This window comes from Carya illinoinensis, chromosome 7 (assembly GCF_018687715.1).
Source record: "Carya illinoinensis cultivar Pawnee chromosome 7, C.illinoinensisPawnee_v1, whole genome shotgun sequence".
In the NCBI taxonomy this organism is placed as follows: domain Eukaryota; kingdom Viridiplantae; phylum Streptophyta; class Magnoliopsida; order Fagales; family Juglandaceae; genus Carya; species Carya illinoinensis.
Window position 1 is genome coordinate 40,334,130 of NC_056758.1, and position 19,188 is coordinate 40,353,317.

Consider the following 19,188-nt stretch of genomic DNA (forward strand, 5'->3'; position numbering starts at 1 on the left):
TATGCAAGTAAACAGCTAGAGTCAAATAAAATGACTTTATTTTGTGCATAAGATCGTGCCGTTGCAAGTCATCATAATTTTACGAGTCGCATGCCAACCCATTTCTCAGTGGGTACGCTCTATTGAAAAATTAAAAAAGAGATTAAAAACCATGGATCCCAATGGATGGCCTACAAAGAATAGGAAAGTCAGCTTCAAGGACCTTGCTAGTGAACAAGAACCTTATGGGAGACGTACGGTACTGTTTGGCCACAAAATTTTTTTATTTCAAATACAAAATTTTCATCTCATTATTATAAATTTTTCAAATCTCCATATAAAATGTAATAAATAATTTAATTTTTTTCCTACTTTTTTTAAATCCTAAAATAATAATAATAATAAAATATAATATTTTAATATTTAATTTTAAAACTCAAAATTCTTATTTAAGAAATCTCAGTAGTCAAGTAGAACCGTGAATGACAATTTTTCCCCCATAAACGTGAAAATAACATGACGTTTCTACCAAATCGATCTAAACCCAGGTCCCATGCAAAGTGTCAAAAACCCACGGTCCCGTCTTCAAACTACAGGGTCCCGCTAGAAAAATCTTCTCAAACTAGCGCGGAAGGAAACTAGATACAGTTCTCAAGAAAAAAATGATTATAAAACAGGGTATGGTAGATACATATAATGGGAGAATTCTTCTGTCTTGCAGTGTCTGCTATTAGAGGTACAGTGATAAATTGCAGGGGCCAAAAATCATCCCCGAGTCACCATCCATACTTGGCTTGTGTTTCAGCTTTCGTGAGAAAGCCTTTTGCGCGCCGCTCCGAAAGTTCCATCTCTTTTTGCCTCATATCAAAGTATAAAGAACCGATCTGATGCTTCCTCTTATGCAGCTTTGTAGGTTTTCCCTTTGTTGAGACAGGCTACACAGGAAATACGTGCAGTGAATTAAAGAATATCACTTGAGACAAAGAAACACACACACACAGGAAGTTGGGCATTCTTTTTTTCTAAGCAATTTCAGACACTCAATAAATAAAATGATCCTATAAGGTGAAAAAAGTTTTAACAATATGATATGAATCATGTCATACTTCATAATAAAATTATAGCTCCGCAATCAGATTTTTTAGTTTAAGATGACTAACATAGTTTTGATCTCAACTTTACATTAATGAAACACAAGTCTTGCTGTATACGGCCCAATGATTTACTGCTAATATTGTCAACACAACACCAATACACAGGAAATATAAGAAAACTCAGAAAACTAGGAACAAATTCCCAAATACGAGCAGCCACCCAAAGATAAAAGGGTTTCTATTTTTTCTTCTTCTTTTTTTTTTGTTTTGGGTTTTGGGGGGGGGGGGGGGGGGGGGGGGGTTGACTCTATCTAACCCAGCGAACTTCACAATGATGGCTACCAAACTGTCCTTCCAAGACCCAAGGAGATCCACCACTCTTAAAAGGCATTACTTAGTCAACTCCCAATAGATTGAATGCATTATGATTCCACAAAGTACAAGCTATTTCTTAGTAACGCAATAAATGGCCAACAGATTATCCACCATACGCCTCTTCCTTGAATTATCCAAAGCAAAGATATTCTCCTGGGTAGTTGTCCAAACAAATTGACACTCTCTGCGGGTTGTTAGTCATCCAAGCACATGTTCCAACTGTTATTTAGTATATAATTCTCTAGTCCCAAGTTCCTTTGTTCATGGCTAAATAAAAGAGATCTGGAAATTAAACCATCAAGCATCTTCCAAGTATTTGATTAATTCATTGCACAGACCACTGAAATACCATTCATGACGGAAGAACCGAGTTTAACATTTGCCTTTGAGTTCCATGGTTCATTAGCACACGACTAGCCCCAAGCAAAGGCAAAGAAACTATTCCCAAATAAACCTTATTTCATATCCCATCTAGGATACTCTGGAAACATATGCCTACCGACTCGAATACATACCAGGAAACCTTTCCAATAACTTATTTTTATTCTGGGTGAGATTCCAAAGTGTTGATTTTCAATGTTAGTGTTTTTAAAACCAATCCTAAGGGGTAGCTCAGTTGGTTAGGCCTTGGGTTTGCTCCTCAATGGTCACTAGTTCGAGTCCCTTCAAAGCCACTGGAGGTTTACCTAGTCGTTAATTTCAGGGCCCTATAAGATTAGTCGAAGTGCGCACAAGCTGACCCGGACACCCACGGATATTAAAAAAAAAAAAAAAAACGTCACAGGTCCTAAAATTAGGATTTAAAATTTGGTTATTATTTTTATTTTTTTATAGTTATTATTATTATTTTAGTAAATATTTTAACGGATTAGTTTTAAAATAGTGATTTTATTTGATTGGGTTTCTTCCCCTATCAACATCCCGTGTATTCTTTACTGCTTTGGTTTCCGCTATTGTACTAAACGGAGACAATGTTCACGATTTCTTGTCTTCAACTCACCGCTCTTAGAATGTATTTAGGTGTTCTAATTTCATTCAAATCAATAATATTTATCTGTTACTTATCAAAAAAAAAAAAAAACATCCCGTGTATTCTTCTGTTGGTTTCCTAGTTTGAATAGTTTCCCAATTGGAAACCAACTCTCACCTCAAAAACCCTCCCATAAATCCTCTCTTTCCCCTAATGCTTTTTCCTCCACCAAACCAGCAATTCCCTTGCGGCCAAACCCATTATCACAGCAAGCCCCACGTCAAAAACAGAAACCCCGTAGCAATTTCTCTCCATACCAGACCACCACCTCGCCAGAATCTACCACAGAGCTCGCCGACGGTAAGCCCTCCTCCTTCCACGACATGCATCGTCGTCTCTAAACCCCTTTTCCGTCGTTCCCTCTCCACCATTATTAACCAATGGTTGTGTGTGTGTATTTCGTGCTGCCACCGCCATTTGACTCTCTCTCTCTCTCTCTCTCTCTCTCTCTCTCTCTCTCTCTCTCTCTCTCTCTCTCTCTCTCTCACACACACACACACACACACACACACACACACCCCTCCATATTCAGAGAGAGCCTCCTGTTTCTGCCGTCAAACTCGACTCACCTCCACCACCGCACCTCTCCTCTCTCGGCGAGTTCCCAATCCTTTTGTGTCAAACGGCGGAATTTTCCCTGTGTGTGCATTTCGGCCTTTGTCTCTTTTAGGGATGTTTATCCCTCTTAAACAGAAAGTGGGCCCTTGGGCCTTAAGCCCATTCAGCCAGGTGCCTTGATTTCTAAGAGGACCGCTTTCATAAACTAGTATATTATTTTAAATGGGCCGATATCTCGTGTGGGCTTAATGTTATTGTCACAGAAACTGTTTTAATGATTATTAAATTAGGCCAAATTTTTATTTGAATCTATAGGTAACCCTGAATTCCTTTTTCAGAAAATGTTAAGGAATTGAAACTTACATCGCTGGGTATTAAATTATTGTTGGCCTATAGTATTATTAAACCTATTTTTATGACATCATTTACACTATTATTTTATAAAATAGATATAATATATTCCCTACTAGATTATATTTAAAGGACTAGATATTGTTTTAATAACTATATGATATTAGTATTTATTGAATTCAATATATCGTTGAATAGATTAAAGTTCATGATATGTGTTCAAGTGGATAGAAGGCTATGACACGTTTTCTAGATAGTTAGTAAAGGCTAGTATCTCGTATAGGTAACAAGCTACAAAGCAGGAACCAAGAAGCAGTGCTAAGAGGTAAGTAGCATGATCATAATTATATGTGTGCAGTAATTATTCTGATTGTGCATGAAAAATGTGATATTTACCTAAGCTACGCTACGAGCCAAGTCAAGGTTAGGCTCATTTTCACGAATCTCGATGAATTACGATTATATGTTTGTGATGCTATGCTGGTATGGATTGTAAGATGGATGAGATGCTATGAAATCACATGTATGCCATGTAATGTACATGTAATATTTAGATCATGTATGCCATGTATTGTTCATGTAATCTTATCAAAAAATGTAATGTTCATGTAATGTTTAGATCATGTTATGCCATGCCTATGTTATACTATGCAGTGTAAGACTCATATTAATATGCCATGTATAATGTTATGCCATGCACAAGAGTATGTCATGCTAGGTAAATTCATGAAGTCAAACATTTTCTCATGCATTATGAAACTTAGTAAGAAAACAAATGAATGACGAGCAAACTTCAAAATTGATCTTATATTATGAGTGGGTGTGCAAGCCACGGACTTAAGCGTGGTTCACCACATGAAAGATATGATGTTTTGAGGTGACACAAACTTAAGCGTGTTTCACCACAGGTTATTATGTGCGGTGTCGCAGACTCAAGCGTGGTTTACCATATGCCATGTGATAACACGGATTCAAGCATATTTCACTACATGTTATGACACGTTAGACGTTGCCACGAACTCGTGTGATTCACCACCATGTTTTGTTTTTTTTGGATAGGTAAAAGAAGTTTATCGATCCACGTAAATAGGCAAAACCCGAGTAAACAAGAAATATATGAGAAAGAGCCTAATTACAAAAACTAGGTGCCACTGATAGTAGCAAGGTCATTTGGGAGCCCCTCATAAGTCTAAGGTAATGTGGGAATGGATTGCTGAGGAAAATTGAAAGCAAACTGGAGAGATGGAAGAGAATTTACTTGTCTAAGGGTGGGAGAATCACCCTTATTAAGAATACATTATCCAATCTCCCAACTTATTTTATTTCTTTATTTCCAGTGCCTGCAGGGGTGTCGAATAGAGTAGAAAAGATTTTCGTGATTTCTTATGGGGAGGGCTAGAGGATACAAAGAAATTCCATTTGATCAAATTGGACAAAGTATACACCTCGTTGTCTTGTGGCGGGTTGGGCTTAAGAAACTTGAGAACCTTCAACAAGGCACTTCTCGGTAAATGGTTATGGTGCTTTTACCTTGAGGAAGACTCCCTTTGGAGAAATATTTTAGAGGTCAAATATGGGAGTGTATGGAGAGGTTCGCGTTCTAATGAAGTCAGAGGGGCTCATGGCGTGGGAGTTTGGAAACTTATCCGGAAGGGATGGGATGATTTGCTCGACAATTGCAGGTTTGAGATGGGAAGGTGCACACGAATCAAATTTTGGCATGGTATTTGGTGTGGATGTAGCCTTAAAAAATGCTTCCCCTCTCTGTATAGGATTACGTTGGATCAAGGCTCTTTCGTGGCGGATAATATGTGCAACAATTCTGATATATGTTAAGGATAACACGGAACCAAGCGTGTATCAAAACATGATATGATACGTTGCACGATGCCACGGACCGAAGTATGGTTCACCTCATGTCACAATAAGTATATGTGGTCAACAACAATTAGACCGATTCACACATGTAATGATGACCACTAATAAGTGAAAAACAAGATGAACAAGTCATGTATAATTGGAAGGAAATGCATGGAGTCAGTCACTCATGCATCATGTTACATGAAATTCCACGATGTTGTTAATTCCACATGTGTTATGATACATTAAAATTTTATAAATCAAGCCTAATATTAAGCTAAGTTAAGTTTATGTTATGATGTGCTATTCTGAGTCTTCGAATCATTTGTTTCTGTCTTTATGTTTTAGTGTCTCAGATGTTAATTACGAGGATGCAAAGTTGGAGAGCCATGAGTAGATTAGTTCAGGGACTTAAATTGGAATAAGTGTTACTTCCACAAGGATTTAGTTTATGATTACAATATTTGAATATGTGATCACCACGTAGAACTAGTTTATGCCTTTTCATTAAGTTTTAAGCTTTATATTATCAAAGACTGTTATGTTAAGTTAGTTTGATGATTCAATAAATGAGGTATTTTCATGACTTTGAATCTCTTTACCGGGTATTACGTCATGAATGTTCGTAATATTCCTAACCTACGGGAAGGGGTGTTACAACTTTCACCTTTGGTGGTACAATATTCCTTGATGCAAGTGTAGGTTTCAAGACTTCCTTACTCCACCTTTCTTTCCTATTCCCTCTCTCTCCCTCTTCCACCATTGCCTCACTCTCTCTACTTAGTTGCTTATAAAAAAGAGAGAAGCATAGGGTAGCACCCGGCATGGACAAGTTAAGTAATAATAATATTATGGGAAAGAGCACATTAAATATGCTACCCAATACTAGCAAATACAATAAGGGAATAACCAATTTTAGCGCTACGTTGCTCCCTTTTGATTTTTTAATAACTCTTGCACAACCACTGAGATTTAATTCATAGAAACCTTTTTTTTTGTAAGTATTTTATTCATAGAAACTAGCATAAACTATAACGCAACACTGCAGCAGCTAAACGATACAATGCTATCACCCTATATGTGATGAATTTAGCTAAAAACACTCGAGCCCGTTTTACTGTGGCCAACCATAAGATAGCATGAACTCCTTGCCACATCTACTTAGTTCAGCTCAAATTCAAGATAAACTTGGCCAATAAATCAGTAATACAAATCTTCACCATTTAGACTGTAAATTGACGCTTGCTTCAGACTAAATTAGTAGAGAAATTACACCTGCAGAACTTTCTTACTCCTAAAAGGAGCAAAAAGCCTAAAATTTAGCTAAAAAAACTAAATTCATATCCCGCCGTCTTCGTTAGCCCAAAAAATATGTCGATTGAAGAAAATGGCCACTAAAAGTTGCAAAAGTGAAATAATCTCATGCCGATGATATTGGACGAGGAACATATATCATTTTTAGTGAAACCAATGCAATACAATGCTTTGATATTATCAATGAAAAGGCAAATGTGAAAAATAAAAACACACTAGGTAATTCTACAGGAGAAAAACTCAATGACCACACTCAAAAATCAAGAAACTACTAATAAAATTTACCTGGTAAGAAGGCCCAAAAGCTATTCCGGTTAACTTGACCTGGTCCTCCCTCGGTCGATTCTTCATCAACTCATCCTGCTTCACTTCAACTATTTCCGCTGGAACCTCAATTCTCCCTCTCTTCCCAGGCACTCTAACCCCAGTTTCACCCGTCCCCGGCTTCTCCAGCACCGGCTCGGTCCAATTGCTTTCATGCTGCCCATAATCACCATAATTAGCATAACTTTGATCATCCCCATAGTTGAAATTATCTACAGTCCTCGTAACATATTGTGATTGAGGATCTACAATTGCATTTTGATCAATGCCCGATTGATAATTCGGGTATGTATCATAGTTCAAATTATAATTCCATACAGTCTGATCGATCCCGGAGTCAAAACTCGCATAGCTATCCGAGTCGACACTGTTATTCCCCAAATTTGGATCAGCACCCGAGTCGTCCTCCGGTCGAGAACCGCCCCAATTTGATGCTGGCACATCCGTCTCGACAATTGCTCTTCGCCCAGTACCGGAGCTCGGAATAACACCCAATGTGGCCGAGTTCCTGGGCGCCGGAATGCTCGACAGGAACGACTTAACCGATGGGGTTTGCGCCGCCGTGGACTCTAACTCCTTCCGCCTCCTTCGTTCTTTTTCTTCTTCTTCGTCATCGTCTTCGTCGTAGATCTCGGTCGATTTGATCGAAGAAGGAGCTATAGGAGGCTTGAATAGGACAACCCTTTTGGCCTTGGGCTCCGAGGATGAGGTATTTGGAATGGGTTGGTGGGGGTCTTGATGGAGAATAAGAGGTTTGGGGGGCAGCGATGAGGGTTGCTTGGGTTTTGGTTGGGGTAGGGTTAATGACAGTGAGGAAGATTTGGGTTGGGGAAGAGAGGAGAAAAAGGACGAGGTCTTAGGATCTATGGATTTTGTTTGCGGCTGTGGTTGATGATCTTCTACTTCTTCCTCGTCTGAAGAGGCGTAGTTGGCTAGCAAAGAGTCCATTAGAGAGACCCAAATAAGCTTGAAACCTAAACAAGACTTACGTTGAAAAGCTGCAGTTTGTATGATTCAGGAGAGAATTTCTGGGTTTGGCGATGAACCTACCCATTTATCCGTTTTTCTTTTTTTAGGGATATGATAATTTTTTTCCCCTTTTTTTCATCCTTTGGGCCTTTGGCCGGCAGATACGGTGAGGGTGGAGTGGAGTAAATACTAGCAATGGATAAATAATCGAACGAAAAACATATAATATTTTTAATTTAGAGAATCGATCCAATTACATAAATTAATCTCATATTTTTATAAAGAAAAAATTTAGTTATAAATATAATGGAGCAAAATTAATTAAAAAATAAATTTTATTAAAAATAATATTAATTTAAATTTTAAATATTAATAAATTAGATATAAATTAATACGTAATTTTATTTATACATAATAAAATTTATTTTTGTAAATATTTCAGCTCTCCGTGCAAATAAATCAATAAAGTTTACACGTGCAGGTAATGGCTCATGTAGACCACATAATTCTAAATGAAACCACTCGTGACGAGTCTTTACAAGATTAAATCATTTTTATCTTCTTCTTTTTCCTTCCTGTATTTTTTTTATTTTTTATTTTTTTTAGCATTTCAAACGAATTTGAAGTAGAGATGTGCAAGAGTTGTTGGAGTATGTCTTCGTCTTCTAATAAATTATTTAATTTTATAAATTAAATTATATCATGTAAATAAAATACAGTGTAAATATCTTCAAATAACGTTATACATAAATAAATATCGAAACATTTATTAATAAGGATCAGAAGCAACTTTTATTGGACGATCGACTATGTGGTGAAAACATACAAATACTACTACACGTTACTAAAAAAAGACTGCAACCTTGCCTTCCCAAAATACGCACCAGATTAAGACTCTTCGTCGCCGAAAACAAACATGGACTAAAACGCCAGCAAAGAGCCATAATATTGACCAAACATGGAAGACACCCCTACCAGAAACCCTTTAAATAAATACAGGACTCAGATTTCTTGGGCCTCGATGTCCCTAACTAGATGCTCATTGGGCTTTGTGGATCATTTAGAGCCGCAATGGCTGTTTCGATCTTAAACTTCAACTGATCTTTCTCCCCTTCATCTGCCTGCAAATACAAATACAAAACAAAAAAGGAAATTTATATAATGAACAAGATTAATGTTATATCACATCACGATTTTACTTGCATCTTATTATATATGATATGATCTATTTATCACCATTTAATAATAAAAAAATATGTAATAAACGATTATTTAATAATAATAAATGTGTCATATTTTACATTTTACTTAATAGAATGATAATATGAGTTATAGAATTTTCTAAACAATAATGGTCTATTTTTGGGAGATGGTTTTTCATGGATCAAGCTTTAATGATCACAATACTTGATGGTTGTGGATGGTGGTAAAAGTCATTTCCAAGCCCATTAATGAATGGAGATTTGGATTTAAGTGCTTGGAAGATGCCCTTTGTCTCTTTTGTTTTTCAAAATATTATGCTTTATTTCCTGTTCCAATTAATCACTGAATATAAATAAAATAGGTTTAAGCATGGAATAAAAAAAAAAAAAAAATAGGTTTAAGCAAAGGGACTTGCAAATATCGGCAACGGTATCCGTGTGGGCCCACAGAAATATCAAACCTTAAAAAGTTGCACGTGGTTCTGTTCCTAATACGCCAATAAAATCCAAAGACTTTTTGTATCTGAAAGCCAATTCAACAATTTCTTGTTCTCGTCATTACCTGTAACCAAATACAAAACTCCCAACTGTCTCTCTCTTTTTTTTTTTCTTTTTTCTTTTTCTGGGGGAATACATACCACATTAAAATCACGCGGGTATTGAATATGAGAGAACTCAAATCACGTTTCCAATGCTACGTTGGTTTCTCAGCCAGTTTTCCATATTCGGTGTTCCTCTGATTGGATGAAACAAAATCTCAAAATTGCATTTATGGAGTTCTCTTGGAAACTTTGAGCCATAAGGGAAACGTTTTTTCCCGACTAAATTCAAGATAGAATCGCGGTAAATTCAGTAATACATGTGCATGGTGGGGTCAAATGTTACAATCACCAGACAAATATATGTGGCTGCTTTCAAGAAGGGGACCGATTTCTGTATGAATTAGTCAGGCTTCATCCACCTCATAAGCAACAATAACAATACATAGAGCCACAAAAACCTTTGTTTCTTCCAAACAATAAGCTCAACTTTTCTTTCATCAATCACATGGCTTTAACCTTGACTCTCTACAAATAAGAAAATCTCCTAGTCCAATGATCTCTAGAAATTATTTGCAGGCAAAAAGATTTGAGCCTTAGACCTGAAAGGAAGCATACGTGCAAGCTCAAAGCTTTCCTACTTGAGACAAACCCTAGGGTTCTCTACCCTAATTATTGTTAAGATGCCTCATTAGTCTAAATCCAAAGCATACTAATAGTTTAGACTTCAAGGCAATTAGGACCACAGTTTAGTCCACATGTACGTAATGTGAGTAGATGTGTCATGAACTTTTTGTTCTTGACTTTTTATAAAAGATTTGAACTTCAGAGTGCCAATCTATCCACACATGTACTGTGTCTCAAAATAGAAAACAATGTCTAATGATTTTGATGGCTGTCAAAATCCTACTACTTCAGGAATTACAAGAAATCTAGCTTCTAATGATTACTACCATAGTTTACAAATCTTATATTCATGAAAAACCCCCTTTTAAAGAATGGAGATTTTGATCTCGTTTTTAGCTTTCATTTTATGAATTATATATCTGAATCTAGATTCCATTGTCCCAATTGGAAGCTGATATGAAAGGAGTCGCTGAGAATCAAAACCAAGAATGAAGAGGATCCAAATACTCGAACAAACTATAAGAACTTGTAAAAAGAGGAGAGAAGGGGGGGAGGTTTGTTCAAAGTGGACATGTGATGGAATACTCTTCCTTTCCTTACTTTTGATCATCCACTGGTTTTATTCGAACACTCTGGATTACACCACTCATCATTCCCATAAAATATTATATCACACTCACATAATTGATGATCCTCTTTATTAAAGTAATAGTCCAGCAAATTTCAATCCTAGTAGGTCCACAAATATTCCAGCCTTTTCTTTCTTTTCTCTCTTTCTCTCAGCTTAATCAGTAATAGCATAAAATACTATCATATATAAGTTCATAAGAAGAACTAAAGCCCAATTTAACATGGAAACCAAACTAAATAAAAAAAAATTCAAGCTTGCTGGTGCTTAGCAACTCGGTATTCCATTTGTGGTTAATTAATTGTGAAAGAAGAGGAATCTTATGAAACAGAACGGAATAAAGCAAGAAAGGGGACTGACCTCAACGAAGACTGTTTTCACAAGCCTCCCAGAAAAAGCGGTGATGTTTGCCGTAATGATTTTGAGCTTCAAAGATTCGAAGACCTCACAAAGTTTCACCATTGTATCTGTTCTTTTACTGCATGTTAGACTCACCACCACAGTTTTCTCCCCCATGTAACTCGCCCTGAGCTGCACACCCACCAAATAATTGACCAAAATATCAATCCCCAAAAACATATCAATGTCATTTTCCATAGTTTAATAAAACATTTTAGTCTTTATGCGTGTGTTTGTGTGTGTGTTGGGGGAAGAGAGATAGAGAGAGAGAGAAGAGAGAGGAGCTTACTTCAAGGACTTCAATAGGGGAATTTCTTGATCCCCCGGAGTCATAGAATCGGTCAGTTTTCTTTTTCTTCGATCTCAACAAGACAGGTAGCTCGTCTTCAAAGTCATAACCTGGATTTTGCTTCAGATTCCCTGACTCGAGCTCCGTTATCTCGGCTTCGATTCTTCTTTCTTGTTCCTGGAGCTCTTGGATATATTCAATGGCGTCTTTGATTATTGAAGCTTTATCCATCTGAATGTCAACCAAAGGATATTTGTACTAGTTAACATACCAAAAACGGGAATTTTTCCTTTAAAAAAAGAAAAGAAGCTGTAATTCAACAAACAAAGTGATGAACAGTAGCAAGATGGTTACCATTAATTATATATTACGGGTGAGCAATAATTAGTGTAGAGTAGGGCATCACCTTACTGATATTCGGGACCACTGCTCTAAGTGCAAAGAGCCTATCATTCAGCTTCTTCCTCCTATTCCTCTCCGAAACAATGTTCTTCGATGCCAGCGACGATGCCGCTCCGTCAGGCGAGCTCGAATCATAGTACCCAGAAAAAGCCTCGTCCAATCCCCAACTGCCATGCCAAAACAAAAAGGAAAAAAAAAAAATCATCGTTAGTATAGATGAATCTCTCTAGTGAAAAGCTTCAGAGAATCGGTGAGAGAAATACATACCTATCAAGCTCTTCACTATGGAGGAACATATTGGTTTCCCAGTAATGTCTGTACTGTGTGTATTCCTCACCAATGTTGTCCATGGCGGTACTCAGTTGATCTCCTATTTGGGGGCAAGGAAAGCGAAGGAGGAAGATAGGAATCCTATATGATTGTCTAATGAGATTTTTTCTGTTGGTGATGAGGATCTTATAAAGCTGTGGGGGTGGAGAGTTTAAGTAAGCTCATGGTCTGTCTTGTGGCTTCCTAGAAGGGACATATTCCTTGTAAAATGTGGTCTACCAGGCCGCGTAACGACATTATCCCACCACCTATATTCACATCCTGGTACAGCGCGTGTTTGTTACGATCCTACCAAATTCTCTCTGGCTTGGATCTGGTTGATGTTGGAACTTGGGGTACCGCGTGGGTCGCTGTTGCACGCGCTATCGTACGAGAGTTTGGTGTGGCCCTTTCTGTGTGTTGCTAACACGTTGATCGTGGTCATGTGGCTTGTTGACCTTAAACTCACCAAGGTGAGTACAAAATATAAGTTGTTCACGTGATATTTTATCTAGGACAATCTTACTGTTATTATAAAATGTGTATATTAATATAAATAAGTTTTTTATTTTTATTTAATTTTTTAATATTTTTTAAACATTTTTAATCATTAAAAATATATATATAAATTCATTAATAATTACCTTTTTAATTATTATGAAAATATATATATATATAAGTAAGTATACTTTATGAACATATTTCGTAGTCATACTGTTATTTTTCTTTATCTAAAGCCAAATTAAAAGTATGACCAATTAAAAACATTTGAGTAAATTTTAAAAGATTGACTTAGTTTCATGATAAATAGGACCGGTTAAAAATAATATTTGTCTAAAAATTCTTTCAAGTTTTTTATTGTTAAAAATATCTATAGAGAAAATTTATTTTTGTGAAAGTGTTTATTTGTTACAAAAATTAATATTCTTAAAATTACTTGACAATTTGTTTGTACGTCATGCTTATTGATTTTATCATATAATTAATTATACGGGTAAATCTTTGCAAATTGTTATGATCAAATTGAATATTAATTTCCTATATAATTAGTAATTACTATAAAGTACAATATATGAACAATGATATATCTTTGTGTCAAGATTTGATCAATACATCATGACCCAAATTCAAACACTAAAATCTCTTGTATTTTTTAATTATGATTATTATTATTATTAACATGTTTAGCTTGTGGTTGCTCCTTTACGTTATCATTGCAAGGAGGACAGTACTAAGTAGTGCTCAACTTAATTACCAGACAACCGATAATACACGTAAGACAGCATTAATTCCGAGGCCTTCTATTCCCTTTAGGAAAAGCCAAAAGGGTAAAAGTGGGGCATAAAAATATCTATATATATATATATAGAATAATGTAACATAAAATTATTTTTATATATTTTTTATATATTTTATTGATATAATTAATTAGATTAAATTTTTTTAATACACAATTAATCATATCACTAAAATGTATAAAATAATATATAAAAATAATTGTACATAAAATTTTTGATATATATATATACATACAGAGGAATGCTACACATCATCCCACACCACACACTTTATATATTAAAATATTATTTTTTATTTTTTATATTTTTTATTTCATTTTATTCTTATTAAACTAATTGAATTATTCTATTTATCATCCATACACTACATATTTATTATAGAAAAATGAAAAAAAAAATTAAAATAAGAGTGGTGTGTGAAGTGTGAGGATGACAAGAAGAATTTTCCATACATATATAATTCAGAAAATCAAAATGAAACTTGTTAATCTTCCATATACTGATATGTGTTTTATATTTATTTAATAATTAAAAAAGTATAATTTAATACTATTATAATTTAAAAATATTTTTAAATATTAAAAATATATAATTATAAAATTAATTAACTATATATAACAAAAAGAACGTATCGGCAAAATACTCATTCGGATTTAATACGTAATGTAGGTTCAGATTAATTAATCAAAATTAAAAATTTTATCTTATATTATAATTATAATTTTTTAAATTTTTAATATAAAATATAATAAATAATTTATTTTTTAAAATTTTAATATAAAATTAATATTAAAAAAATATATTATAATAATATTTTATTTATTATTATTTGTAACATCTTTTATATAATATGTATAACCAAACGGTACCGCAGTGGATCGGTTTTTTAATTATGTAGGATTCGTCAGCTTTATGGGACGAGGTGGTGACGTCAACGTTTGCAACTTTTGCTGACGTCTTAAAAATAAAAAATAAAAAATAAAAATATGTCAGTCCTGTAATAACTTGCGTAAGCACTTCAGAGAAAAATAAAAAAACTTACGGAAGCAACGCATCAAGCCGTTGATCTGAACATAATGTTTTCAATAAATTATAAATAAACTGCGTCTACGTGATTGATTCCTTTGCGGTATTTATGATTTCGGCGCGACTTTTAGGTCCCTTCGTCCACACCAAAGCATAAGATCGCCACGTGGGAAACGCTGCCACTGCCTCCATGACTCCTTTGAACTTCCAATGGGAGTAATATTGGATCGAGTGCAGTGAGTTACTGTCCTATTTTTATTCATTTACAATTTATAAAAGATTTGAAATTATTTTATTATAAAAAAATATAATTACAAGTATAATTATATACTAATCTATATATCAATATGATATGATTAGTTAAAAAATAGATTTTATTGAAAACAATATTAATTTAAATTTTAAGTATGAATAAGTCAGTATTGATACACATATTAGTACGTGACTATATTTGTATATAGCAAAACTCTTTTATTATTATTAGTTTTAAATATTTTTCTAACACCTTTAATTATAAAAATATATATAATTTATTAAAAATCACTTATTTAATTATTAAGTAAATTAAAAAAATTAAAAATAAATAATAAATAAATAGTAGAATGATTGTAATCTATTATCTATCATTTTTGTTAGAGGAATTCCCACTCTTCGAGTTGGCTGTGTTTAGATGTTGAGGTATTCTCAATACTTTTCAACTCTTTTCACTGATATTCATTACTATATTATTATTTTTTACTTACTTTTACTACTATCTTTTACTTTTTACCTACTTTTTATTACTATTCATTACTTTTTATCTACTTTTTACTACTATTCACAACTCTTCTCAACACCAAAACCCACCAGAGTCACCTAATCATATGTACAGGTCTCGTTTTTTGGGTGGAAGACCCAACACTGCTGGATTTGATTAAGTACTACAGCTCCTGAATTCGGGAGCCAAAAAATATGCCAAATCCTTTTTCTGTATTTTCTTTTTTGCTTAGTGATTAAGTAAATTTTTTTTAATGATATTGCAAATTTTTTTATTTAAAAAATATTTAATAATATTAAAAAAATGAATGAAAAAAAAAAAAAAACTTGATTCGGTGAGAATTTGGACTACATCCTCCGTAGGACCGCTCTTAAGTACTATGACAATATATATTATTTGAACAGTATTTTTCAGTCAAAATTAAGTTCTACTTTTTTTGGTATAATTTTCTTAAATTTGTTCATGTTTATGGTATATTAATTAATTTCAAATTAACAAAAATCTATATTTATGACGAATTATTTATAATAAGAATACACATTTACGTTAGAAAGTATCATTTTCATTATAAATAATTGATAACAAATAAACACTTTTATATAGTGTATAAATAATAAAATTTTATGTTGTTAAAATGTATTTTCTGTAATTAAGGCTTTTATCTCCGTGAAGACTCAATTAACTAAATTCTGTAGTCTCTTTTTTTGTCACGTGAATATTAAGTAGAATTATCTTGCCAATAAATAAAAAAGTTGCATGAATTTAACTTGAGGATTTTGTAAAATTTATACATTTTTTTAAAGTTCGAGTCATTTTTTATTAGTTAGTTACTGAATTTTTTCCGGTCTTTGTGCACTTCTTTTTAGTACGTAATTTGCTATCAAAGCCATAAAAAAGCTTCCAACCTAACAGCTTTGTTAACGCTTAAAAATAGTGCAACAGGTTGGAATGAGAGAAAAATTTATTCCCAACCCACTGAGACTATTCGAGTCTCGATCGGTGTTGTAAAGAGCTCCTGGTAGTAGTCAGGTGCGGTTTTATAGTGTTTATGTGTTTATCCATAGTAGTGAGTAGGTAATAAATGCAGGGAAGATAAAGGGAGAGAGACACAAATTTATACAGTTCGGCACTGAGCCTACGTCTACGGTGTTGAGGAATAAATCTCACACTATGCGTGGACAGGATCTTAGGTATGTTTATAAGTAATGAATAGTCATTTTTTATTGAACCGATTTTATGAGATAAGTTAAGCCCATTAATTTATTCATGATATCAGAGCCTGTTATAGAACAAATGAGTATGGGTGCTACCCGCACCATACGGTGTGTGGTAGCCCCCTCCCTGCACCCCACCCCGCATGGTGCGGGGGTGGGGTTTTCTCATCCGTCCCCCGCCCCCGCATCCCGGGGCAGGGTACCCAGCCCCGCTAGGCGCCCCACTTCATTTTCACTTTAAAAAATTACTACTTTTTTTTTATAATTAAAAATTATGTAGTTTTTAAATTTGCTATTACATATTTTATGTAAGTTGTAGTGTAGTAGTTTTAAACTATATAGTTTTTAAATTTACTAATGCACACTTTGCAAATAAATTTAACAAATTGTAATATATACTTATATATACACATTGTAAAATATAAAGATATATTTATATTTATATATATAAACATATATTTATGCTTTTGTATATATATAAATATTTATGTTTTTATATATAATATATATATGTAGGGGGCGGGGCGGGGGAAATGCGGAGCGGGGTTGGGCCCTCCCCACCCCCCGCCCCGGCTAGGGGGACTAGATGTGGAGCGGGGGCGGGGCGGGACGGTGTTGCCCACTCCGCCATGCGGGGACAGGGCGAACGAGGGCGGGGTAGCGGGGTGCAGGGCCCCGCTGCCCACTCCTACAAATGAGGGTCCACACTACTTATTCTCTAACAATAATTAGGAAAAATATTGACCTGCACATAAAGGAGATTGTTGAGAAATAAACCTCACATTGACTGAGGATAAGGTATTGGGTATCTTTATAAGCAATGAACAATCATCTCTTATTGAACCAGTTTTATGATATAAGTTAGACCCATGAATTTCTTCACATAGGTGGTTTGGAAAGGTGAGTTCACTATAATATGAGTATTTTACAATTTTTTATAGTCTCTCATCCTTACTATACAATGAAGACTATAAGTCTATTTTATGGAGAGATCTCATTGCTGGTCCCTGTCATGAAGTTGAAGAAGCTGGAAAAGTTGAATTCCCTCCTCTTGAAAGTCATTTGACAACCCCATTTATCATCTGCATCTCCCTTTCTTTATGTCCCATATATATTCTCACTTTTACGTTAGATCCCCACTTCTCCTCCTAATACCAATTTTCTTCCTCATCTCTCTATCCCCCTCATTCATTCTCTCTTTCTTCCCTCTTAATCATGAGGCCTCTCACCTTGGACTAAGCATAGAAAATCACTTTGAGCATAGTATATTTTATCCATTCCAAACCAATTAGTACTCTAGCTAGCCCTAAAAAGTATGTATTCCTTATTATTAATACCATATATATATATAATATCACGACTAATTCGCCCATGCTACGTGACTATCATGTCATATAAATTCTTTATCGTGTTGATCTGACCTAATCATTCATAGAACTATATATAGCCTTATGTTATATTATGAGCTCATGCGTATTGATCATGTTTTTAAAAAAGTATGACCAAATATTGATATCGACGTATAGTTTAATTCAACATTAAACTGCTTAATTAAGAAATTAACCATCTCTCTCTCATATGTGTGGAAAAATAATTTGCATGTCATCATCAATTACGCACTTGATCGTATATTCAAACATACAAAAGTGGAGAGTCATGTTTATCACGATAAACGAAGTTCAACTCACTGTAGCGCTGTTTACTTTTTGTTGCTTCTTTTTGACTTTAAATTATGAATAAAACGAAAAAGATCATGACCTCCCCCCCGGGGGGGGCCCAATATAAGCGTTGATGATTCATTGAAATTTCCCCGAAGACGAGGCCATGAAAGTCGCCGAACCATCTGACTGCGTCAATGTATTCACATATGCAATATGTTTCACGAGAAAATGTATATATATTTATATATACATATATATATCGATATCAATCGTTTGGGTTGGATAGTAAATAGTAATAAGCAGTTTTAGTGGCGTACCACGCCTGCATGCAGTACGTGCATGCATGCATGCAAGCAAAAGTATGTATAATATTGACGATCGATCGAGGACGTACTGTACGTGTATGGAGCAGCGATAATAATATATATTATTATGATTGCTGCAACATACACGTGCTATATAATAGAGCTTGGTCACGGCAGCAATAACTACATGGGAACGTTTGAATGAAACAATATGCGTGAAAAAGTTGATGTTTGATACACGTTTGAACGCACGCGCACATTCAAACAAAACTGTACATATAGACGAATCGAAAGAAGTCAAAATGCTTTGTTTGACAGAAATCGTACTAGATCGAATAACTATCAAATTTGTTCCCGAGCTAGCTAGCCTTGCCCTGGCCCCCTCCTCTATAATGCGGCGATTGATCAAATTCTTGGCTTTAAGAGCTGATGTTGGCGACGATAAGGGAGATGACTCGATGACAGATTTGATGCGCGCGATTACAGCAATAAATAAAACGTTTATCCCTAGCCTTGGAGATCATGTATAGATAAGGATCATCAGGACACAAAGACTTTTGACACGTGATTCAGTAGTACTACTGGAAATACTGCGGCCAGCTGTGTTTACGTAGATACCGCGCATGCATGCTTACGTACGTGTATTAAGAAATTGGGATCATCCCGATCGAATATCTG

General features: G+C 34.8%; 2 protein-coding genes across 3 annotated transcripts; both read right to left on the reverse strand.

Annotated features, from left to right (window-relative positions):
• Nucleotides 1–627: 627 nt before the first annotated feature.
• LOC122314895 (proline-rich protein PRCC) lies at nucleotides 628–8,018 on the reverse strand. Of its 2 annotated transcripts, XM_043130536.1 has the most exons (3): nucleotides 7,204–8,018; nucleotides 6,847–7,041; nucleotides 628–914 (listed from the first exon to the last, which is right to left on the reverse strand). In XM_043130536.1, the coding sequence occupies exons 1-3, from the start codon at nucleotides 7,831–7,833 to the stop codon at nucleotides 756–758; spliced, it is 984 nt and encodes a 327-aa protein (XP_042986470.1). In that variant the 5' UTR covers nucleotides 7,834–8,018; the 3' UTR covers nucleotides 628–755. The 2 variants fall into 2 exon arrangements, with proteins under 2 accessions (XP_042986470.1, XP_042986469.1); XM_043130535.1 differs by having other exon boundaries at nucleotides 6,847–8,017.
• Nucleotides 8,019–8,597: 579 nt separating this feature from the next.
• Nucleotides 8,598–12,398, reverse strand: LOC122317550 (transcription factor bHLH35-like). Its single transcript, XM_043134684.1, has 5 exons — nucleotides 12,208–12,398; nucleotides 11,945–12,107; nucleotides 11,539–11,769; nucleotides 11,211–11,381; nucleotides 8,598–8,975 (listed from the first exon to the last, which is right to left on the reverse strand). Exons 1-5 carry the CDS (start codon nucleotides 12,288–12,290, stop codon nucleotides 8,886–8,888), a joined length of 738 nt encoding a protein of 245 aa, XP_042990618.1. The 5' UTR covers nucleotides 12,291–12,398; the 3' UTR covers nucleotides 8,598–8,885.
• Nucleotides 12,399–19,188: the final 6,790 nt, after the last annotated feature.

Bases quoted from the DNA above. Each gene is read 5' to 3' on its own strand.
- LOC122314895 (XM_043130535.1), bottom strand. From the start codon at position 7,833: ATGGACTCTTTGCTAGCCAACTACGCCTCTTCAGACGAGGAAGAAGTA. The intron at 915-6,846 runs GTAAATTTTATT...TTTCCTGTGTAG, and splicing joins CTTTTGGGCCTTCTTACCAG to CCTGTCTCAACAAAGGGAAA.
- LOC122317550 (XM_043134684.1), bottom strand. From the start codon at position 12,290: ATGGACAACATTGGTGAGGAATACACACAGTACAGACATTACTGGGAA. The intron at 11,382-11,538 runs GTAAGCTCCTCT...GTGGGTGTGCAG, and splicing joins CCCCTATTGAAGTCCTTGAA to CTCAGGGCGAGTTACATGGG. The intron at 8,976-11,210 runs GTCAGTCCCCTT...TTGTATTTGCAG, and splicing joins TGAAAACAGTCTTCGTTGAG to GCAGATGAAGGGGAGAAAGA.